Here is a 25,299-nt window from a genome sequence, read left to right as displayed (position 1 = left end):
ACCTTACCCTTGCTCAAAATAATAGAAATTATGGAATTAAAACAGTTTAGTAATGTAAAGCAAGCATATGTTATTATATTTAATCATCACGCTCCGAAACCACAAAAATCACTAATACTTGTTTCCGGCCGATCAGCTTGCACTATATACAAGACAAGGGAGGAAACAAAATGTGCACACATTTTTCTAGCTGCCGAAAATTATACCTCAAAATACAAAATACCTTGTCCAAACCAGTTACGAGTGCTTATAAGACATTGAACTATCGCAAAATGTTGTCCGATTACATATAAATCATATATTTTTCCAGATTTTACGCATTTATGACGAAATTTGACATTTTCTATTCTCTGTGATACCAGCCTTCAAGTTGTGTCAATCTGCGCATGCGTTCGCGCCCTCAAACGCCAGGACTGCATTTCCTTTCTTTGCTGCCAGAGTTTGAAATTCTCAACTATGCACAATCATTTATACACAATTCTATATTGTCTTACCTGTCTTTCTCGATTTATTTGAAATATCAAACAGGATGCTTCAGATTTGCATAGTTGAGAATTTCAAACTCTGGCAGCAAAGAAAGGAAATGCAGTCCTGGCGTTTGAGGGCGCGAACGCATGCGCAGATTGACACAATCAAGGCTGGTATCACAGAGAATAGAAAATGTCAAATTTCGTCATAAATGCGTAAAATCTGAAAAAATATATGATTTATATGTAATCGGACAACATTTTGCGATAGTTCAATGTCTTATAAGCACTCGTAACTGGTTTGGACAAGGTATTTTGTATTTTGAGGTATAATTTTCGGCAGCTAGAAAAATGTGTGCACATTTTGTTTCCTCCCTTGTCTTATATATAGTGCAAGCTGATCGGCCGGAAACAAGTATTAGTGATTTTTGTGGTTTCGGAGCGTGATGATTAAATTTAATAATATATGCTTGCTTTACATTACTAAACTGTTTTAATTCCATAATTTCTATTATTTTGAGCAAGAGTAAGGTCCTGTACTGGGACATAGTCGCACGACCCCGTAGACGTCCACGCATTGAGACGAATAGATCGTCAAGCCCCTGTGACTAAATGCAAGAGGCAGATTGAAATGATTTCTAGCTGCTGGTAACCAAGACAATTGCAGCATTATGACCAGCCAGTAACCTAGCATATAAATGATGCATAGCATGTGGTGCAACCAATACAATTATAAACACTATATGCAACCATTGACATTCAGTGCTAAAATCATGTTGATGTGCACAATACATGAAAAATTCCCTAAATCTATGATAAAGAGGTGTGTAACTTGTTTGATGCTTAGAAAAACTGTTCATAATTCCTATCAAAGACTAGCTATACGGTATGTAGTAAAATCCTAATATTAGAAAGGATTCCAGCTGATGAATAAAAAACAGCTGCAGGGGAACATCTCATCTCCATTCTTACTTATGTTTACAGTATGACATAAATGTTCATCGGAGATGTTTCCACCATTGGTAATGCACCAAATGAGCATGACCATTTAAACATATGTGTTATCTCAATACCACTGAAAGAAATGTTTAGCATCACCTAAAATCATTTCTTCTAAATATTTAGCTGTACTGACACAATAGCTTGAATAAAAAAAAATACACTAGAAATAAAAATGTAGAAAGTATCAAAGTAAACCAGGTGTTGTTACCCTATCTTTCCTGTAAGTAATGAAAAACAACAACCACAATGAACCTCATCACTGCTTTCAATACATTAAATCTGCTCATCACCTTTTTTTTTAAAATAATTTCTTTAATTTAACAGTACTCAAGTGTAAAAAAGACAATAAAGTGAAAGCAGCAATGAAAAGATTCATTCACATCCCAGTAGGCAAAGGTGACTATCTTATTTCCATATTTTACAACATATAAACTAATGGACTTTATTATATACAATATTTGAAAGTTTTACGTTTAGAGGAAATGTTGATAGCCGGGTAGAACAAGAAAAAGTTTTATATTACCATATAAAACAAAAGACATACAAAAAGATGGACTTTTTGGTGGCAAGTATTGTCATCCCATTAAACCAAATGACACACTTGTGTAATAGAGTTGAATGAACTAGTTTTCAATATAGAGCATGTCTTCTAAAGCTCATTTGTAATCTGTGTAAGATTGTTGGGGGTGACATACAACCTTTGCAGCAAATAATCCATCATAGTAATTATAACTTGCTTTAAAAAATGTTGAAAAAAATAATCATAATAAACTATATCTCAATATTAAAATGTGATTTCTGGTTACACTGTCCCTCCATAATCCATAAAATAAATTGTGTTTTGTCATGCAAAGAAACTGTAACTATCTGAGAGTAGGTAATAATTACTAGAACTGATAATTAGTAACATTGATAATTGTACATACAGTTGGTATTCATAGCCCAATGTAATTGTATATAATCAGAAGTTCTGAGCAATGGCCCTTCATCAGTAGGTTGTAGAACAATTGAACATTACAAAGATTGCCACACTTGTGGCAACCCAGAGTTACTTTGTTCTGTTAAATTAAAGTAGCAATGTTGGGTTGAAGGACATTCACTGTACTAGAATTGCACATAAATAGACAATCTTTCATGCGCTGGATCATCCTGTCTTGGTAGGCTTATTATCTTCTTTAATTCATTAATTTGCCAACGTATTTTTCAATTGTCGTCGTCTTTTGCAGGATATTGTACTTTTAATTCCTTCGTCAAGTTGTTGGAAGCACAGTGGGGGAAACTTTGATACTGCTTAGAATTTGAATCCTTCAGATGGTATGGTGGTATTAGGATCAAATTGGAAGCCTTGTTGAGATATTTCGGGTGCAATCTGGGCATCCTCATCATCCTTAAGCAGCATAAAACAAATAAACATTAGCAAACTTATCAATCCTCCTCAAAAAAACAAACTTCAGTGTACTAATTTAAAAGACATTTTGAAATAAGATGCCCAAAGATCCATTATTATTATCCATTCAAATAAAATCTAGTGTATCAGAACACAAATTGACATGCTTATGTGAACTAATCATGCATTTCCTTTGTGTCCCCCACTTGCATGGTAAACATTGCAGATATTATGATTATGTACATATTTGATGACACCAAGGAAGACATGCTTTCATTCTGCAATATGGTTAACAAAAAGAAAAAAATACCTACCTCAGTTGAAAAAAAGTTATCAATAATTTCATAAGCAAGTTTGTAGATTTCCTCGTTCTCATGATTCTGTGCTGCTTCAATTTTGTCCAATCCTGAGAGAAAATTTAGATTATCAAGTAAGTAGGATGACGGGTATACTTGGCTTCCTGTGTAAGTATGGCAAGGAATGACACTAAGATCAGTCAATTGTAAAGGATCATATTGCATCTGTCAATATCAGAGTACATTGTATATGAAATGTAACTAAATATTGTTATATGCACAACAAGTCACTGTCATTGACATAGTGAATGTTCGCATTTGACTGAATTAACAATTGAGAGTAAAAAATTATGTCTAGTCAAAATTTATTAAGGAATGTCTGAGAAACAAAAATAAAACATGGCCATTTTGAATCAAAGTGTGTAAGAAAATGACATACAGCAATAACTCAGAAGTGTGATGTCAATACAAAGTTTGAATTAAATTGGCTTAGGCAAGCCAGGGACAGTTGGTTGACGACATGTTGGGCAGACATGCTGATGGATGGACAGATTGAACTAAAAACTAAAGTTTTCGTTTTGAGACTACTGTATGTCAGATGGGAACTAATTATATAATAATGCACATAAGCCACAACAACATCCAAACTGGTGCTCGCATTCTGGTTCAACTCATCGCACTGGGAAAGGCATACTAAATGGGAGGATGTATGAAAATCCCCAGAAATTTGTATAATTCACATGTTCTGAATGAGATACTGAAAATACTTTAGAACTATGTAAAATGAGTCACTATAATTACAAACTATAATACAAACCAATCTATACTCTACTAAATGTGAATAAGTGAAAAAATTGCATACCTCCACACATTTCAATCATGTTAGCTATAAACTGAGCGTTGTCACCAGCCATCTTTAGGATATTATTAATGCCATCCAAGACAACTTGTACAACCTGTGTATCTTTCACTGTCAATAGGCTACAAAATGGTTCTATTACATGTTGTTCTATACAGTAGTATACTTGCTGCCAATTACCACTGATAGTTAAGTTACTTATTGCCCAGGCAGCTTCTTTCTGTGTTTGAAAATCTCCCTGTGAATAAAAATTAATAACATGCAGTTTAGAAAAACACAAACATCAGAAAACAGGTAAATCCTGTCTGAGACAAATGACATATGTGCAACTTGGGTTATAATCTCCAGTACAGATAATCCCATTAACACAAGTCATTGTCAATGACACGTCCCCGTTCCATTCATATTTGAGTAACATATACATTCAAAGCAGATCATGACCAAAATCTTGATCTGAAGAAAAATTGGTGTGCATCAAGCTTATATTATGTTTAATATATGCACTAAATCTGAACAAAATCCATCCATGCATGACTGAGATCCAGTTCCGGAATTGTGAAAATACGTGATTTTGATGCATTTTCGGCCTTAAAATGGCCATCATTCAGCTATTTTAAGCGGATCATGAAACAAATGCACATATCTATTTGTGACATGATGTACCATGTGTGTGTGAAGTTTGAACTTGATCAATCCAGACATGTCTCGGATACGGATCCAGAACTGAATTCTTTAAAACAAAATGGCCGCCAGTTGGACATTTCGAACTTGATCCGGAAAAAAAATGATGTGCATCAATGTCCTATTATGTTCAATGTATGTACAAAATTTGAACAAAATCCGCCCATGCATAACTGAGATTCGGGTCCGGAATGGTGAAAATGTGCGATTTTGATGCATTTTCGGCCTTAAAATGGCCGCTATTCGGCTATCGTTAATCGGATCATGAAACAAATGCACATACATATTTGTGACTGGATGTACCTTGTGTGTGTGAAGTTTGTACTCGATCAATCCAGGCATGTCTCAGATATGGATCCAGAACTGAATTCTTTAAAACAAAATGGCCGCCAGTCGGCCATTTCAAACCCGATCCAAAAAAAAAAAAATGACGTGCATCAAGGTCCTATTATGTTCAATGTATGTACAAAATTTGAACAAAATCCGTCCATGCATAACTGAGATTCGGGTCCGGAATGGTGAAAATGTGCGATTTTGATGCATTTTCGGCCTTAAAATGGCCGCTATTCGGCTATCGTTAATCGGATCATGAAAAAAATGCATGTGCATATGTCCCATATAATGTGTGATGTATGAGTGAAGTTTGAACTTAATCGGTCCATGCATGTTCGAGATACAGGTGATCACGGACGCACACAGGGCAAACCATAAGTCCTCGTTTTCGGACTACGTCCGAACTGGGACTAAAAATTCACAAAATTAAACCGTTAAATGTTTCTATTTTAAAAAAAAGTTTTGATCAAGACATGTAGGTAACATTAAAGTGCCTAAGAAATGGCTGCTATTTTCACGCCTAAAATTATCCATTGATACATAAATATTATTAATTTTTATGTTTCTAAGTATGAATTATTTTTTTAAGTGAAAAAATGTGTTTTAAACTCAGTCTATGGCAACTTTATTTTTGTGTATTTTAAAACGAGGCTCCTCATTAGCTTCTTATTTGCATACAGAAATTCCCCTTGTGACGTCAGAAGGGGAAGTCGCATGACAGCTTGCATTGCCGATTTCTTGTGCAGTTTTCTCGTCTTTGACTGAATTTTCACTTATGTACATGTTCGTCGATGAGGAATGGACCATAATGAACACATAGTATCAATTTTTGTTGAATGGGGTTGAGTTAGATGCGAAATATGTCCGTTCTGGTGTAGCTGGTCACCGTGATCGTTACCGGCGCACGTTTGTACACTGTCGCTGGACAAAATAGAATTTGACGTCGGAATTATCTCGTTATTTAGCAGGTTACTAGGCACGTCACTACACTGTTGTATTTCATCGATCGTCTGAGTAAAACTTTCAAAATTAAAATAAAAGAACATATTTCGACATTCTAAATATTAGACTATAGTGATCACTATAAAATAACTAAAAAAACGACAAATCACAGTTACTGAATAAATGACAGCCGCGTGGAAATAAATTGAAATTTTGTTGAAATAGGTGAACGCGTCGGGTCACGACGAGGGCAAGTGCGTTAAAAGTGGTGTTTAATTGGATAACAAAAATAATCAAGATCGACACACATACAGATAAATTGGATTTGAGTTAGCGTGATCCATGGCATGATTGTCATAATTATAACATCATATTAAAACTTTATTTGGTGGAAACACATTGACCAAGCCCAGATTCTTATTTCATAAATTATTACGCAGATCAAGCTGCAAGCATGGAGGTAAAACAAGAACAGAGGTGTGAATTCGACATTCAACACAAATCACCAAACAATTCAGAAACTTTTAGCCTTCGAAAATGAAAACAATTAGCAGTGTGTAAGGGACGTTTCGTTTTCGTGTCACTGTCAAAATTATTGCTACCTTTTACTCAACAGGGACTAAATGGTCTCTATAAAACGATAATCAGGATCGCAAAAAAAGTCAACTCATTTGAAACACTTGCCGGACGTCTCTCTCTCTTCTGAAATCCGCCTCGGTGATCATGGTTCGGAATCTATTTCTTTCAAAAGTGTTACGCCAGGTTTATGTTGTCGGCGTTTCTCTTTAAACCTAGTTGTTTTTTCATGGACGAGGACAGTTTCTCCCAAAAAAAAAAGAATCTGAGAAACGTGTGAATACTTATACTATGACTATACGTTTCACTGCAACTTCCCACAACACAACATCTAAAAACCCTCTCTCAAAACAAATAAAATAGACAAAAAAAAAACGCTGACCGAAAAATGTATATGGTCCAGTATTTACAAAGGAATTCTTTAAAAATTCATAAAAATGTGTGACACAGTTATTTTTAAATCACCTACCCTACTCAAGTGATGAATGACCTGTGGTATTAAGCCAGCATCTAGCACTGCCTGTACTTGTGCCTGATTACCAGCTGTGATATTAGACAAAAACCATACCGCTTCCTAAATGTCGGAAAAAAGAAAAACTAGATTGGACAAAATACCAACAGATAACAGTCATATCAAGTAATTTATTAAAGCCTTGATCAGAACTGTTTGCTGCTTTAGTGAGCAAACACTTGGAATTACAATGAGCTGTTCATAACAACAATACTACCTAAAGTATATATAACTGAAACCCTTACACACTGACTTGACAGGCAATATGAGTTATAATCATTAATTTGGCAGTAAACATTGCCTCATTTCAGATGCACTCCAATATCTACATGTAGACTTGCTACATTCTGACCTGTACAAGTCATGAAACCACAAACACGCACACACACACACACACACACACACACACATCCTACATATTACCTTACATTGATATATACACAAGCTAATTCCAAGATTCATCACTTCAGGGCTATAATAATCTTGATGGGTCAAATATGGAAAATAAAGCTAACTCACCTTATTGATTTTTTCCTTTTGATGTGAAAGTAAAGCTGGAAAGTGTGATAATGCATCACAATTGAGTACTATCTGTGTCTGATCATCAGTTCCTGTAACTATATTTCCTACTGCCCTCAGTGCTGCTGTCTGAACTTTAACTTCTTGATGACTTAATAAAGGGACTAGGTAAGGTACAACTCCAGAGTCTATGACCATTTGAATTTGTTCATTTCCCCCATCCGTTAAATACGACAATGCCCAGACGGTATCTACAAGTATCTACAAATAAAACACAAAACATGGGGGTTAATTTCTTCCATTGAAAAGTAGTGGCACATTAAATTTTACTCTATAAAGGTGATTATTTCCAACATTATCAATTCTTGATACAATAAATGTTGAATAAGTATTGTTAATTTAAACAAACTGTAGTAAAAATATAGTATATGATCAAAAATATAAAACTAGCATTTGTTTTCTTCTGAAAAATAGATGTACTATTACTACTACCATTTAGTGTCTTCACACAAAAAGGAAAAACAAAGACATGCCATTATTGATGTACTGGGATTTGGTATGTGTTACTAAGACAATGGGATCATACAGTTGTGCTGCAACAACCCACTTACAAGTTGTATAGGCTTGTATAGATGTTAAGATTTTTGATACTTACATTAGTATCTGTATGATGTATGAGCATACATAAAGCTGGTAATATTTCTTGGATAGTTTCAACAGGAGGTGGTGGGTCTTTATTCCTACACAAATTGACTATTACCCATGTAACATTCCGAAGAAATGAAAGTCTAATGTTTGGATTTATAAATGACAATAAAGGTTTCACAACTCCAAGCCCAATTACATAATCTCGACACTGTGGACCATCACCTAATAACAAAAAAATATATACAAATATAAGTGGATAACCAGAAATAGAACATATGTATATGACAGTGGTGTGTCTATGGTCAAAATAAGTCGTACATAATAAGGCATTATTCAATAAATGTTGAACATATATCGCACTGTTTTGGTAATAAACATGCAGCCTATTGACTGAGATTGCTCTGAAGAAATCATTAGAAAATGAACAAATCTGAGAGACGTACCTATGTATAGTAAGTATCAAAGCAATTGGACTTGCTGTTTTCAACAAGAATACAAAAATATCACTTTTTACCAAAAATACGTTTTGGGGTTGAAACAACAGTCCTTGATAGATGTAAATATCTTGCAAAAACATTGGTGCCTAATTTGTTTAATTATTTTAAGGGCCATAATTTCCAGCTTTATTCAAAGTAATTCAGATATTTTAGTATAGAAACAAATGCCTCATCTCAGAAAAAAATGCTGCATTTAGACGTGAATAAATTCATAAAACATGCAAGATAACAGAAAATCTTAGCTGGCTTTTGTTCAAGTATTTTGTACATGTGTCTGTCAAAAATTAATGATGTACAAATATGAACTGCCTTATTATATTCATTGTGTGACTACTGTATTAATTGAAAAGTAAAAAAAAGGCCCTCTATGAATAGCTATCATGTTTGCTTTGTATGCAAATCAACATAAATAGATAGTTGGTGTCCAGTGGGGAGAGAAGTCAATATTATTGTTTGCCTCCTGAGAATCTACATCTTTAAACATATTTTTTGAAGTGCGTTTTTAAATTAGTATTGTAACAACTCTATCATTCTGTTCTAATAGCTGAAACAAATTCATGTGAATTTTCATTGGTCAAATAAACTTTTGGTCAAATACAGAATAATTATTTTTTAGTAGAATTTTCTTTTCAAAGTGTGGATGCAACATTTTGCCTTTTTATGTATTTTTCATGTATTTCATTGTATTTGCAAATTGTATCAGACTGTGCAAAAACTCTCTCAATGAATTGGTTTTAAAACCCAGTCTAGTATTCCCATGGGATTTAGGAGATAAATAACAATTCATATTATTACAAGATAAATGATTTTCTTGTGTATCACCGGTTATCAGTCAAGTTTCTCAATTATTGCATGATATTTTCATACAGGACATCTGTTGTTCAAACTCAGGGAAGACTTTATACTGATGAATAAGGTCACCAAGTTCGATGAAGTTTGGAATAGAATTAGTAAAGTTACTGTGCAGACAATAACAATTATTAATGACGACGACAAAGTCGGACAGAAATCTTTTCCTTAATACACCTTTCCCTTCCATCTTTGATGGTACGGGCATAGTAAAAAAACAGTTATCGAATTATTTTCAATTTCCCTAAGGACGAGAAGCAAAACATTTTTTTGCCTATCTAATTTGGTTGAATTATCAAACACATACCATGTTTTTTGGAAGAATTTCTGAAAGCTTCTAACAGCTATAGAAAACTTGTTTACATACCTATAATATTCCCAAGAGCCCAGACTGCTTGTTCACAGACATGAGGATGTGGAGAGTGTAGAAGCCTTAAAAAATGTGGAACTGCACCAGCATTAACTACTGCTTGCGTCTGTGATGATGTGCCGGATGCTATGTTAGTTAATGCCCACAAGGCCTCAAATTGCAGTGATGGGCTTAACCAATAATATTGAAAAAAACAAACATATACCAAGTGAATATCTGCTTTTAAATGTGATAATATGTGTGTTTTCTAAATGACATGTTCAGCAAAAGACATGTTGTGTTATATACTTACTTGTCATCACATTGCAGACAGTGGACTAAAATAGGGAGAATACCAGACTCAATAAGATCATCTATAGGTGGGTTACGGTCACTTGATAAAAGTTTTCTTGCTGCTTGCACTGCACTAAGCTGCACTCCAGGTTGCTCGCTAGCTGCATTTTGAACTATTGTTTCTAACGAAGCATTCTGAGAAAAAACAAACATTGAATCTCATCAACAATTTTTGTTGATCTAGTCTTCCACAAAATATGTTATTGAGGCCCCTTATGGGGTCTTGCACATCAGAACCCAAGAAAATAGGAACCTAGAAAATAAATGTATGTCGCCTCATTATTTTGGGCCCAAATGAAAAAGGCGTCTATTCCCTTATCGAAGAATCAGTGACTAGCAAAGTGGTTTTACATTATTGCATTATACATCATACATTAACCCATGACCCTTTGCATCTGGGCTAGCCTGACAAGTTTGTGCGAGTTGTGCCCTTCGTAGTGCTCCAAACCCAACACACGCCTGACAGAACGTAGTTTTTTACTTTCCCAATTTTTTTGTTGGTACCAATCAAATTGCAGGAAAACCCCCCTGTTTTTCAGACATTGATATCTGACCTTTTATAATGGAATGCTGGTAAATCACATTAACAGTGAGAAATAAGTATTCCTTGTATCGCTGACTAAATACTAGTATAGCTTATGAATTCAATTTTATGAACTAGTCATGAAGCCAAAAACATAAACAGAGGTACAAACGATAGCTTGACACATCTCTGCCTGTGAGCAATTAATTTGTTTTTGTAGTTTAAATAAATTAAAAAAATTTAAACCCCGACTGGTTTATTCTGCAGGAAATTCATTGCTATTAAATATTCATGAATGCACATATTATAATGAGGTGGGCGCGGAAATACATGCATAATGAGGTCAACATGGTAAAGGCGCCCTGTGTGTGGTGTTACCATGACCACCAAAATGAAGATTTGAACTTGCCGAAGAGTCATATTCTATTCTGTAAGGCATAAGTGGGGTCTTCTGCTGTTCGGCCAGTTAGGGTGCCACTCACGCCTACATGTCAGGTTACATCTGGGCATGCTCTATTTGATCAACTGGCCATTTTGAACATTTTGGACTTTTAAACTTTAGAATATTTGTGTTAATCGTTCTTTTGAGATGCTTAAAAAAACAGCCAAGTTTTACTTTGAAATGCTGTTTTATATAATTGTGTTGTTCTTGTCTACTAATTAACACTTTCTGGTTGCATGGGTTAAGAATTTGAGTTAGAAATGAACCTAATTTAAATTGCTGAATGCAAGAGCCCCTGCTGACATGTCATTGCCGACAATACAGCATAAATCTTGTCTAGTGACGTTTCTGTCCATCAAAGTCAAAATGTTCTTGCCTTTCGAAAGGAAAACAAGCCATGCATGGCACAGTCATCGTTAGTTATCAAATTTAAGATATATAGTTTTGTTTATAGTAATATAGCTGGAATATAACCATGTCAGGAATATGATTTTTTAACATTAAAATGATTGACATTTGTATCTGATCGTACTTGTCCATATTGAGAGATATTGCTCTGAAACATCATTCAAAATCAGCCATTTTGAATACATAACATGATGTATAACGAATATATATAATTTGAATATAATCAGTCAAAGCATTTAAGAGATATGGCTCTAGAAGCCCAATCATTAAAACAAAATGGCCGCCAGTCAGCCATTTTGAATCCAATCTGACGTGCATCAGGAACTCGTAATGTCTAATATATGTACCAAGTTTGAACAAAATCCATCCAAAAATGGCCACAATACGGCCATTTTGAATAGGATCGTCAAACCAATATATCTGTTTATCTATGACATGATGTATAATGAATATTTAAATTTTGAACATAATCAGTGAAAGCAATTCAGAGATATGGCAAGAGAACCACATTCATTAATACAAAATGCCTGCCAGTCGGACATTTTGAATCTTATCTGAAAAACAAAAGTATTTGCATCAAGGTCCCATAATGTCTAATGTATATACCAAGTTTGAACAAAATCCATCTGTAAACAGCCGAGAAATGGTTGATTTTTAGGATTTTTTAGCACAAAAATGGCCACCATTCGGCCATCTTGAATCAAATCGTGAAATAAATTGACGTGCATATGTATAATATCATGTATGATATATGTGTGAAGTTTGATTGTGATTGGTCCAGGCATTTCTAAGATACAGGGACGCACGCACGGACACACAGAGGTCAAAACACAAGTCTCCGTTTTCGGACTGCGTCCAAATGGGGACTAATTAGTAATTCCATCTCCTCAGTTGACTAAGTGTTGCCGTGTTTTTGAGCTGCAGGTCTGCCATCTTGTAGTATAATGAGCTTATACCACTTGGGACGCTGTAGGGAATATTGTTCACATGTTTCTTGGCAGGGTCCATACCAAACAATTTCCAAGACTTTTCCAGACTTTTCTAAACTTTTTTTGCATTTTGACCCTTAATTCAGGCCAACATCATCACCAAAGCTCATCAAAGTTTTGAGAATATGGTAGACTTTCCAGGGGTTAAACATGGAACTCTGAGATCAGTCCTTTGACTCAACCCGATTCAACACGTGTGAACACCATATAGCATCCTCAGTTTAAACTAGTGACAATTAAGATGCAACACATAGTGTCTGACAAAAAACAAAAGTATTTACTTACAACTGAAATATCTGCATCATCAGAATCTAAATTCTCTATGGTTGGGACATTTCTTCTTTTCAAAATATGTTCATCACGTTTGTTTTTTCTTAGTTCTACAGTCACTTCATTTCTTCTCCTTCTCATTTCCTGTGAACAAAATACAAGCATGACAATATTAGTGCCTTAATATATTCAAAATAAATATTTTCTATGAAATAAAGATACTGTATTTGCTCTATTACACAAATAAAAAAATTGCACTCATTTCATGCTGGATCATTAAAATGTCTTATTTTGACCATAGATAACCCTCCCTACTTTACGTAAGTGCATGTGCTAATAACAGAGAAAATATGGTATCTTTGTCAAAACCAATTTACTGAACAGGTAAGAAGCCATTCTGTTATAATTCATGGTCATGACTGAGATTAAACTACTCAAGAAGAAAACTGTTCGTTGAACAGATAAAATGCATTTCAACTGTGATATGTTGTTTTTTCAACACACTCACCATTCTTAAATGGCTGATTGAAAGTTGAGAGGACTCCCTTATCAATGTAAAATTTAATAAAAATTGTCTTGGCATATTGGAGTAATTTGGGGAATATCTATATTTTTTGAAAGGCCCCTTGAGGTTAAAGTTCTTTAAAAACATGTTTTTCACTGAAATCGAATGATCATTATTTATACCACGTCTCCCATGTCTGATAATTATAAAATCCATTTCAAAAAATATTATTGATATTAAATAATTGGATATCAAATAATGTAAGTACCAAACAAACATACAAGGACAAATCTATATATGCCAATTATGCAAACATTTGGAATTTATTAATATTTTGTTATGACAATGTGACTGTGTGGATCTGAACACTGAAGTTTACAAATAATGAACACAATATTTCCATACATTTCCCAATGGCAGAGATGGAACACGTGTTGTTGTAATGTCAAAACTGAGTGTGGGATGAGGATGTTTTTTGTTTAAGGTAGAGATGCAGGTTGGGAGACTATATTTTTAATTGGCTCTATTTACTGTAATTACACAAGTAAAATATAACTTTTACCCATCAAGTTATTATCCTTTAAAAGATTTATATTTAAACTTTTGAGTTTTATGGTTTACAATAATGTACTATGATACCATATTAAGTGGTGTAGATTTTGGGTTAAAATCATGCATTTTAGGTGAAAGTGCACTTAAAACTGTTTAACTTTTGAACGCATATCCTGATTTTGATTTAAAAATACCTATTTAAAACTTCTGTTTACTAAGAACATAATGGCTTATTTAGTAGTGTTTCTATTGAAAAGTGTTCACACAGTGCTCTTTGAAACATTCACAATTTATAAATCGTTCACAATGAATAGAGCCACTAATTGGCAGCTCTATTGTTTCTGTTGCAGTGACAGTGAAACCATACAAAGCCATTTACTTAGGATAGACCTGAATAATCACCCCTGAAAATATCATTGAAAGCAAATGAACTGTCAAGAACTTAAATAGTTTTAAAGTTGAAATTTTGAGTTAAAAATAAAACTGAGATAATCGCCATTTTGTAAAAAGGTGATAAAAACGAATAATTCGCTTCATATGAGTAAAAGAAGCTCATAGAAATACACCATACACCGAAATTTGCTGATGCTAAATCGTCAGGTAAAAAAATAAAATAAAAATATTTACAATTCGAGGGGAAACGACAGAAAACCGTCTGCGAAGTCACTCCCCAGCATGAAAACTTATCAATCTCACTGAAGGAGGGGCACAATAAATTAAGTAAAGCCAATGACATATTCATACAGTTATATAATCATAGCGATCGCCATTGGGTGGGTTGAGTCTAAATTTACCTTCCCTCAAACCTTTGAAAAAATAGTTTGTATGACGTAGTTTCCATTATCTCCAGTGAAATGAACCATACAAAGTTAGACAACCTGGTTGAAATGGGCCGTAATATTTGACTACTCAGCGGCTATTCACAGTTTTTACTACTCAATCACCCAAACGCCGGTGAAACAATTTCGAAATGAAGTTGCATTGGAAGGGAAACTATAGTAAATCGAGGCAGGTTTCATTCAACTAAGACAAGATGGGTCGAAGAAAATTAAACGAACTATGACACCTGGAAATACCTCATTCATAGAGTGCCATATTACCAAAGGTCGCTGAGCACGGACGTACAACGTACTTTGCTACACCGCTACCGGTGCATGCTAGCTGACAAGGGGGTTTTCGATTAAGGTAACAAAGATGATTTTTCGGTGGCGTTTAAAAACAGCATTTCGTTGCCGATTTTTCAGAAATTTCCAGGGTATTTTTTATTTGTAATTAACCAAGCATTTTTCGTTTGTGTATTTTGAAAAGTTAGTTATCGATGACAGCAACAGCAGTGGTGTTTGTCCATTGCATCGCAATGCACGGTGATCATTACAGCGAACGAAAAATGTTTACTTCAGTGTTAAAATGCCTTTAGAGTAAAAAATATGTGGAAACATTTTTTAGTTCCGCCCACAATGCAAAAAATGAAATCACGCTATCGGGCCTTCCTCCTTTATGAAAATAAATAGTACTAGTATACCACTGGAAGCTGCCAGGCGAGAAGTTGTTGACATCGCGAGATAAGGGTGAAAACATTTACTTATCATTTACTACTGTATGTTTTGTTTCACAGCTTGCATGCTGGAAGCATCTATGTCTTGTCTGTTTTTTTGTGTAGTTTGCGAGGCTAGTTGATCGCGCCAGGACAGAAAGTTACACACCGCTGCTTCGTAACTGAGGCCAGCAACTCAGTTTCAGTTGCATATAACATCAACAGTGACTTGTCAATCAAAGAGCAACGCAAACAAACTTTCGGGACTTTTGATCACATCTGCGTGCCTGGGTTCCCTATATTTTATAATTGTTTTTTGAGTATGATCCAACATAGACAAAGCTCCGAAATGTGAGCACAATCTAGCCAAGACTGTCTGGGTAAGAAAAAAGAAAAAAAAATTTTTTCACTCAGAATGCCCACGAATCTGCATCTTTCTAACTTACCGTATTACCCCGGGCACGCGCCCAGGGGCCTGAACATACAAAATCGGGAAAAATTGGGGGTGGGCGCTTACCCGAGGACCACCCCCAAAAAAGATTTTAAAAAGTTGTTTTTGTGATCGTATGATAAGGTCAAATAAAGGAATGCTTTCGTACACTTTGTACACGTACTTATTTCTTGATTTATGCGAGGTTTCAATAAACGTGAGCACTCGATCAAGAACTGTGGAGAACACTAAGACACAGAGTCGAATTTCAAGAATAAAACCTGTTTTATGTCAGCGAATGAAGTTGTATTACTCACTGAAATTGGCTACAAAGTATGGCAAGTATTGTAATCAATGCACGGTCACTTTTTTAGTACCGGTAACCGTGATCAGTGCAAGTCGAAACGGCCGGGAAAAACTACCGCTTGTAATCCAAGATGGCGATGACCTCATTAGCATAATTTTGTTCACGCACGTATTGATACATTGCATCGTATTTACTGAAGAATAGCAGACAGGGTTATGAAACAAATAAACCTTTTATTACTGATGGGAAATGTTTACAAAATATTGTGAATACGTAAACATATCAAAATGGCGATATATAAAAAACAGACTGAAAATAAACTCTGGTCGACCTCATTAACATGATTTATTCATGCACCCACACGCGCGCGCGACAAAATTACGAAAATAACGATGATGCAACAAGTTCCTATCGTCGGCATGCCTCATTATGGTTATCGGCAAAATGTTTTTTCTTCAACGACAGAAAAATAATCCACATGCTGCGATGAAGGAAGGAAAGAAAGTAGCAAGTTTATGACATGATGTCTCAAAAGTGCTAGCTTCCGTTATGGATTCACAGTCAGCGAAATGCTACATTTTGAAACCAAAGTGCTTCAAACCACTCACCAAGGTATAGATCGTTGCAATATTGGATTCATCGTGAATGAAGAGAAAGCAGAACGTGTGCGCCACATGCTGCCTGGTTCATCTTACGTCGTTAAGTTCCAATGAGTTGTTACGTAAAAACACAAACAAAGCGGCCCTTTTCAGGGCCACCACACACTCCAAAAAGAGAACTACCGTAACAAATACACTGTATAAATAAATCAAACGCGTTCGTTTTTGACAAATAAAACTTTATTGTTGACCCCGTTCTTGGCTAAAAATCACCCTGGGCGTTTAACCGAGGATGTCCCCAACATGTAACTTTTGTGAAAACAGGGGGGGTGGGCGCTTGCCCAGGGAGGGGCGCGTGCCCGGGGTAATACGGTAATGTGATACATATATTTGATGATTGTCAATTTTGATTGAGCAAGGTATCTCAATGTTATGCTCTCCTCTGAGAGATTGGCGTTTCAACATTGAATCATAAAAAGTGAAATTCAAGTTGAAGATCAAATCAATCAATTGGTTGGTTGGCACAATGCAATATCTTGTAAATGTACACCTATTGAAGTCACAAGATCAAGGCCTTGCATAATGCATCTTTTATTATTTGCAAAACTTCCTGCAGTGAAAGACAAAAGATTGTAGCACTATAAAATTCTTTTGTCTTTCTAACTTAGGAGTTAATACCTCTCTCTATCAATGAGTTCATTGTATAATACAACAATGTGTATGTATATCTACACTACACTACACAAAATATGGTACTCAAGAGTCATCCTAAAACCATGGAAGGTAAAAACACAGCACCCCCTTCTAATTCAGATTAATTAAAATGTTAACTGCTCTGAACTGCACCACAAAGGTGTAAACACTCATTATTTTAAGATAATTTTATTATTTGTCAATAACTGGGCAGTGCTTGATGACAATGCAGGAACATACAAACACGATTGTGTTGACTTGGTCATACCCAATGTTTCCCAAAATTTATATGGCTTGTTCACCCCCCCCCCCCGAATTGAAGTTAAGAAATCCTGGTTATTTTCATCTAGAAAATATGATTTTCATCTAGAAAATAACCTATGAGTGGGTTTTCATGAATAAAATAATGGGCTTGACTATGTCTGGCACACACGTTGCTGTTCTTGCCCTTTCATTTAAACAATAATGAATGCCCACAGCACCATATTGGATGAGGAGTTGGGTCAAAGACAAGACAATGTGTGACAATATGATGCTGTGGGAGATTTAGAATTAAAACAAGCAGCCTATCGGCTGAGATAGCTCAGCTGTTAGCAATGTACATTTCAATTAACCCTTTGCGCCCCAATGCGGCCGCTTATTTCTGACCAAAGATAACCCAATTCGGCCGTAAAAGGCCACCCGTTAATGCACTGTCAAAATCCCAATGCGGCCGTAAACGGCCGCTATTTCATAGATTGAAACAGAAGTTGATTCTGATCTCCCCTGATCTTTGCATGAACAAATAAATTGTTGATGAAAATAATTCGAAATACAGGTACGTCCAGACTGAAAGTTATATACGAATTGTCCTCGTACTTTTCTTGTACAACGGGTTTTTCGGATGGTGTCTGTGAAGAGCTGTGAAAATTTGCATAAATAAACAAACACAGCGGCATGTTTGGTGAAAGTTCATTTATTCTACCGCAGTTTTTATCCAAAATAAACGCATAATACATATAAAATTTATATTCATCTGAACTGAAAACATTATTTAAATAAATTACCTATATAAAATGTTGTTTTTCCTTGTCGGCGAGTTTTTAATGTCGAGAAATCAGACTGTAATCGCAATCAGTCTTGCGTGCCAGCAGAGGTCAACACGTGAAAATTGCCGTAGTCGCTGGTTCTGTAAAAAAGGCAATCTCAGTTTCGTTGCTATTTTTCACTGCAAGTCCTTATTTCGCCTCTGTTGTATTTCCACTGGATATCCATGTATTTTTTTCATTGACAGTGTCCAAATATCGCTTTAAAATGGGGGTTTTAAACGAGAATATCCAATGACCTCTGTAGGCCAAACGACACTGTCATCAATTACCATTGGTTTGAATATTTAACCCTTTGCACACCATAGATACTTTGTTGCAACAATGTTGCAGGGCCCATTACTAATTTGCATATTTGTACTCCCATTACCAAAAACTTCTTTACCAATTCAGTGTGAGCTAGGTAGGTTGACATGTACACAGGGAAAAGAAGACTAGGACACTGTAGTTTCATTTCATTTAAAAAAAACCCACATTTTATTTACAATTCACTTGGTTTCTAATTTATTATAAAAAAATATTACTCAATGCTGTAGCATACAGGCATGGTACCTGATAAAGCAGTCATCTTTACACAGAAATACATTACAAAACTTGCACCCAAATGAAGTCTCCACAGAATAACCCTTAAGAGTTTTCTTACCAATTCTAGAACAATATTTCGCTTGGAATTTGGTTGCATCATTTCACACTTATGAGTAGGGAGGTTGGCGTAACTCAAGCTGTTTTCAACACCAAGTGACTGTGGTTGTGGCCCACGTTTTTTATGATAATTTTTTCAGTTCTGTACAGCTAGCCAGTGTTCTCCCCAGGCTCAGAGGCAAGCATGGCGGTCTAATTTGCATGCTAATTTGCATACTAATTTGCATATTTTTCAGGATTCACTCTCACAAAAACAAACATACAAGACAGTATTAAAATGTATGAGAGACTTTATTTAAATTACATAATACTTTACATAATATACCATAATTTGACAAGATCGTCATTTAATGTGAACTGTTCCATAAAACTTAGTCCAAACTAATCCTTCTGACTTTGTTGTGCTCCAAACATTGGCTGCCTTACTGTAGTTAAACTCGTCATAGACGTGCTTTGAGCATTAACTGCACAACATTCCTAGTGGGAAAAAATGAAAAATAATAAAAAAAAACAATGAGGATTGAGGTTCAAATAAATGTAAACATAACGATTGAATTGTGCCACGATCGGGAACCCAGTGCCGTATGGATAGCATTTCGTCTGCAAAACATGTTGTTTACATGTTGGTTTTGTCAGGTCAACGACAAGGAGACAAGGGAATTTCGAGGAAAAAAAACATGAGGTCACTATTCAATTAAAATTAAAACGTAACGATAGAATTATGTATACAAATCGGGATTCCATCGATCATAGCGCGTACGAACAGATCGTCAGGCCCCTGTGATAGCAGCTGTCGTTCGCAAGACGTTGACAGGCCGCCATCTTGGAAATACCTACACAGGTCAACATGTGACCGGAAGATTACAAAATTCGATTTTTTTTTTTTGCTTGGACAAATTATAACATACACATACCCATTAATCTATGAAGATATCCATAAATAATCTAAAAAAAGTTGACAGTACCGAGTGATGTTTTTTTTTTCATGTCGTGTCTATACCAGCCTCGTGTCTAAGATGTTGATTGAAATCGGTGTTGGCCTACCATGTTCGGTGTTCTTACGATCGGCAAAACATACACACACTGGCATTTTATTTCTAAAATTACGAAATCTTACCTGAACAATTGACCTCAGTGTTCTCCACAAGGGGTTTTAGCCGGGCGGCCCGCCCATCAAGTTTTACGGCCGCCCAGTAACTCTCAACACCCGCCCACCAACGTACATCCAGCTGAAATTATTTGTAAAAAGCTTGCATTGTTCTTCCCAAGCCTAAACAAAAGAGTAGTTGCCCAACCCTTTATTTTGCTATTGTTTCAAGAGTCCAAACATAAACAATGACCACTGGAAGTCTGCAAGCAGTTATCAAGTGTATTCATAGCAATGTGTCAATCGCCTGAATTCATCGTCGCCCGACATTGTTGCCACTTATTGCTCACGATACGCAACTACAGTGGTTTCAATTTACAGCTGTATTTTTAATAATCGTCTTCCGATCACAAAAGAAAGAAGTAAATACGAACGAAATGTATATGCACAGAAAATAAACAAATATATTAGCATATTGCATGTAAACTCAACCAAAAATTTAAATTCTAGCCGTATTTACAACGTACGCTCGATTTTCATTGTGAAAACAGCATGGAGAAGGCAAACTGATGACCTTTTGGCCTACCCCATTCAACGACCGTCTACTACCCACCGCTGTTGGCGCTTTAACGATTTAGTATCTAAGTTGCACAGGGGAACAGCGCATTCTGGGTGTTCGTGTACTGAATTCGGAAAGCGGTAATAAACATCAAACATGGCTGCTGTATTAGTTTACCGCGAGTATTTGTAATTGAACAATATTTTAGTTATCTTTTCTACGTACTTTTTTCAATTTATCTATTTTTTATGTCTAATCTTTCGAGAACATATCAGATCCTTTTATTTTGCCGATTGCTAGCATTTTTTTCTTGAATTCCAAAACAATGTGTGAAAACGCAACGTATCGTGGCCGTACATGCGTAAATGCATCTTACCGTCCGTCGGCACGGGTGAGTACTGATGCCACAAATAAAAATGTTATGGATTTTGTTTTGACAAATTGTTAATTTTGGCTTCGTGGGCAAATCATCTCGTATATTTTCTACATTATAACTCAATTATGTTTTGTACTTGCTCCTGGTTACTCGAATTGCATTTCATGAACGCAGAATAATTTGCGAACGCATAAATCACCGATTTCAAACTTTTTGCATTTCGTAAATATTGATAGTGACCAATCTGTTTGTATTTCAAAAAATTGTAACATGTTCCAATTAAATTAAATTAAAAAGAGAATAGTAAATAACTTAGTGTGTATTGCAGTTCATGTCATAAATGCGAGAATGCTGTATGTAAATGATATGCAAATTAATATGCAAATTAATTAGGCCGCCCACCAGCTAATTTGGATTGTGGAGAACACTGGACCTTAACCAGGGAAATGTCTTTTTCCACGATTCATCAAAACCAGCCTCACACCGTTTCCGTGTTTCTACACGCTTCAGTTTCTGTGCTGTGCTAGCGGTGATTGTACGTTTTAGCCGGGCGGCATCACCTATTTTTCCTTTACATGTTTAGTCGTATAGATCTCGGTGTTTGCAACTTGAGTGACAATTTGTTCCCCATTGACAGCGTCTGTACTTCACACGTGTTTAACAATGGGACTGTTTAATTTGTCCCGGCAAGTTCAAACCGCCGTGGCGTAGACGGTGATAATTTATGCAGCGCTATGTGTGAGCGGGTCAAACGGATGTAAACAATGCATCCTATTAGCATGGCGGTGAAGTTGTAAGCATGGCGGTCCGAGCCCAAGCGTGGCTGCCGGGTCGCCAAGCATGGCGGTACCGCCATGCTTTGTTCTATGTGGGGAGAACACTGGCTAGCATTAGATTTATATTCCAAAGACGCATATATTTGTAGCACCATTCGTAAAAATAGTAAATGGCTGCCAGGGGAAATAAAGAATTCTGTGAAAATGAAACAGGGTGACTATATTGTACGTCAGAGTCAGAAAGTTGTTGCTTGTACCTGGTATGATAAACGTGAAGTTCGAATGCTAACAACAAATTGTTCACCAGGTGGGAGAGATGTCACCAGGGGTGGGAAAACATTTTTTACTCCTTTTTCTGTTTTGCAATATAATCAGTACATTGGTGGTGTGGATCTGAGTGACCAGTTGGCATCTTACTATTCCATTAGTAAAAAGTATATGAAATATTGGAAGTATCTTTTTTTCTTCTTTATCCAACAAATGATTGTTAATTCTTTTATTTTATATTCAATTGCTCACTCCCCTAATCCAAGAAGAAGGTATAGGCAACTAGATTTTCATTTTGATTTATCAAGTCAACTCATTGCTGGGTACTGTAGTCGTAAAAAACGTGGGCCACAACCACAGTCACTTGGTGTTGAAAATAGCTTGAGTTACGCCAACCTCCCTACTCATAAGTGTGAAATGATGCAACCAAATTCCAAGCGAAAGAAACGTTCTTGTAAATATTGTTCTAGAATTGGTAAGAAAACTCCTAAGGATTATTCTGTGGAGACTTCATTTGGGTGCAAGTTTTGTAATGTATTTCTGTGTAAAGATGACTGCTTTATCAGGTACCATGCCTGTATGCTACAGCATTGAGTAATATTTTTTTATAATAAATTAGAAACCAAGTGAATTGTAAATAAAATGTGTTTTTTTTTAGTGTCCTAGTCTTCTTTTCCCTGTGTACATGTCAACCTACCTGGCTCACACTGAATTGGTAAAGAAGTTTTGGGTAATGGGAGTACAAATATGCAAATTAGTAATGGGCCCTGCAACATTGTTGCAACAAAGTATCTATGGTGTGCAAAGATGTCATTAGAAAATAAACAATATGTATAGTATCAAAGCAATCGGACTTACAGTTTTTAACAAAAAGTCGAAAATATCACTTTCCACCAAAAATATTCACCAAAATTAGAGAATTGAAGATATCATCACGAAATGAACAAATCTGAGAAAGGTCTACATGTAGTATCTATATATGTAATATCAAAGCAATTGAATTTTTGTTTTTTTAACAAGAAGTCGAAAATTTCACTTTTTACCAAAAATTACAAAAATATTCACCAAAATTAGAGGAATTGAGGATATCATCACAAAATGAACAAATCTGAGAGAGGTCCACATGTAGTACCTATCCTCGGGAGCGGAGCTACGTCACAAGACGTTCCATGTTGCTACGACGCGCACCACTGTACATGCATTTCTATGGGCTCTGTGCGCGCTGCTGTGGAACGCCGGTCGAGCCGGTGAAAATAAGAGAAAACAACACAAACTCAACTTTGAAGTAATCCCGAACAGCCAAATTTATATATGTTACACATGTAGGGCTAATCTTGTTACACTGTTCAGAAGAGTCTCAACAATCATCCCAAAGTACTGTTTTCTGCGAGTTTTGGGCCTTTGTTTTCACTGCTGCAGGTTGCCACGGTGAAAATGCCCGGATGTCCGCCCCCGAGGATATATGTAATATCAAAGCAATCGGACTTACAGTTTTTAACAAGAAGTCGAAAATATCACTTTTTACCAAAAATGACAAAAATATTCACCAAAATTAGAGAATTGAAGATATCATTACAAAATGAACAAATCTGAGAGAGGTCCACATGTAGTACCTATATATGTAATATCAAAGCAATTGCACTTGCGGGTTTTAACAAGAAGTCGAAAATATCACTTTTTACCAAAAATGACAAAAATATTCACCAAAATTAGAGAATTGAAGATATCAACATGAAATGAACAAACCTAAGAGAGGTCTACCCAAGGTACATATACACCAAGTATCAAAGCATTCAGGCTTGTAGTTTTCAAGAAGAAGTCGAAAAAGTAAAACATTGACAAGGACGACGACGACGGACAATCACTCACATGATAAGCTCCGCTCGACAAAGTCAACAGCGGAGCTAAAAAAAAGTTAAATTTGTTTAGTTTTTAAAATGAATTTTTCTGGAAGTTTACAATAAGTAGAATGTCCTGGTGTCATTACACTCATTCAATTTTCAAAGGCAAACGTTTTATATTGATACAGACATATTTTACAGCTACAAGATTGATATACATGTACCAATCATGGAACTATAAACCACCAATCAAGCCCCAAAATCATCAGACTAGTTGAATTATATAAACATCCTGTTCTTAGAATTAAGTAACGTTCAGAACAACTATTGAACTAAGATAAAAAACTGTGACTAACGTTTGAGAAATCGTACATCCGTATTCAATCTGCACGTTGTTATAGTAAAACGAAAGGCATAAACTGTTTATACCAAAACAGAACTCAGAACAATTCTTCGGGTGAAGTTGAGAATTTAACACTGACGCTTCGTGACAACCTTACTATTGTTTGAAACGCTTATTTACTCATTCCCCGCCATTTTTCAATTTGGATATTGCCGTTATTCCCACAAACAAACAAACACAAATTAAAGCATATAAAATCTCTTTGGTGTAACAAAACTGTGGAATTTGAAGTATATAGAATTTAGGGCGTAGTGCTTGGTGGGTTTTTCACTGCTACTACGCAGCATTTGGGGGAATTGAGGAATATTTTCAACTACCCAGTCAGCTGTTATCACATGCGTCACAGCCCAATGGGGCATCACCAGTTGTTTTCGGGGAAATACCGCTGGCGTCTGATTGACTTACCTCCTGATCACGGCCTTTGTGCTTAAAACTTTTCAATCTAGTGGCATTGATATTACTTGCACCTTCTTCAACCGACATCTTGGGAGTGATATCCATCGAAAACGCTGAGAAAATCAAGAGAAAATTCGACCGAACAATTTTTAACACTCACTTCAAAATGCCGGCCAGACTGTGACGTCACGATCGTGGGGTACACTCTTTGAACAACGTTAATTCTGATTGGTTGTGAGAAGGGGCTATTCTTGACAATTTGTTTACCTAAAATATATACATTTGTTAGTCTAACGGCGTATACCGCCCCAAGCTCAATTTAAACATGCATGGACCATTGAATAG

General features: G+C 35.8%; 1 protein-coding gene across 1 annotated transcript; it reads right to left on the bottom strand.

The window, feature by feature from the left end:
• Positions 1-1,776: 1,776 nt before the first annotated feature.
• On the bottom strand, positions 1,777-25,176 carry LOC100369910 (importin subunit alpha-3-like). Its single transcript, XM_085498415.1, has 10 exons — positions 24,964-25,176; positions 12,918-13,046; positions 10,230-10,405; positions 9,935-10,113; positions 8,229-8,443; positions 7,574-7,834; positions 7,013-7,117; positions 4,015-4,249; positions 3,171-3,262; positions 1,777-2,856 (listed from the first exon to the last, which is right to left on the bottom strand). Exons 1-10 carry the CDS (start codon positions 25,057-25,059, stop codon positions 2,761-2,763), a joined length of 1,584 nt encoding a protein of 527 aa, XP_085354541.1. The 5' UTR covers positions 25,060-25,176; the 3' UTR covers positions 1,777-2,760.
• Between the last annotated feature and the right edge of the window lie 123 nt (positions 25,177-25,299).

Source organism: Saccoglossus kowalevskii, chromosome 1 (assembly GCF_978046115.1).
Source record: "Saccoglossus kowalevskii chromosome 1, keSacKowa6.1, whole genome shotgun sequence".
In the NCBI taxonomy this organism is placed as follows: domain Eukaryota; kingdom Metazoa; phylum Hemichordata; class Enteropneusta; family Harrimaniidae; genus Saccoglossus; species Saccoglossus kowalevskii.
The sequence above is the reverse complement of the archived record's forward strand: the minus strand, read 5'-3'. Positions and strand labels throughout refer to the sequence as shown.

What these genes read in the sequence shown, in the direction of transcription:
- LOC100369910 (XM_085498415.1), bottom strand. Translation starts at nt 25,059, where the DNA reads ATGGATATCACTCCCAAGATGTCGGTTGAAGAAGGTGCAAGTAATATC. An exon ending in TCATTCATCACTTGAGTAGG is followed by an intron (nt 4,250 to 7,012) that starts GTAGGTGATTTA and finishes TTTTATTCACAG; the next exon opens with GGAGATTTTCAAACACAGAA. An exon ending in ATAACTTTTTTTCAACTGAG is followed by an intron (nt 2,857 to 3,170) that starts GTAGGTATTTTT and finishes ATGCTGCTTAAG; the next exon opens with GATGATGAGGATGCCCAGAT.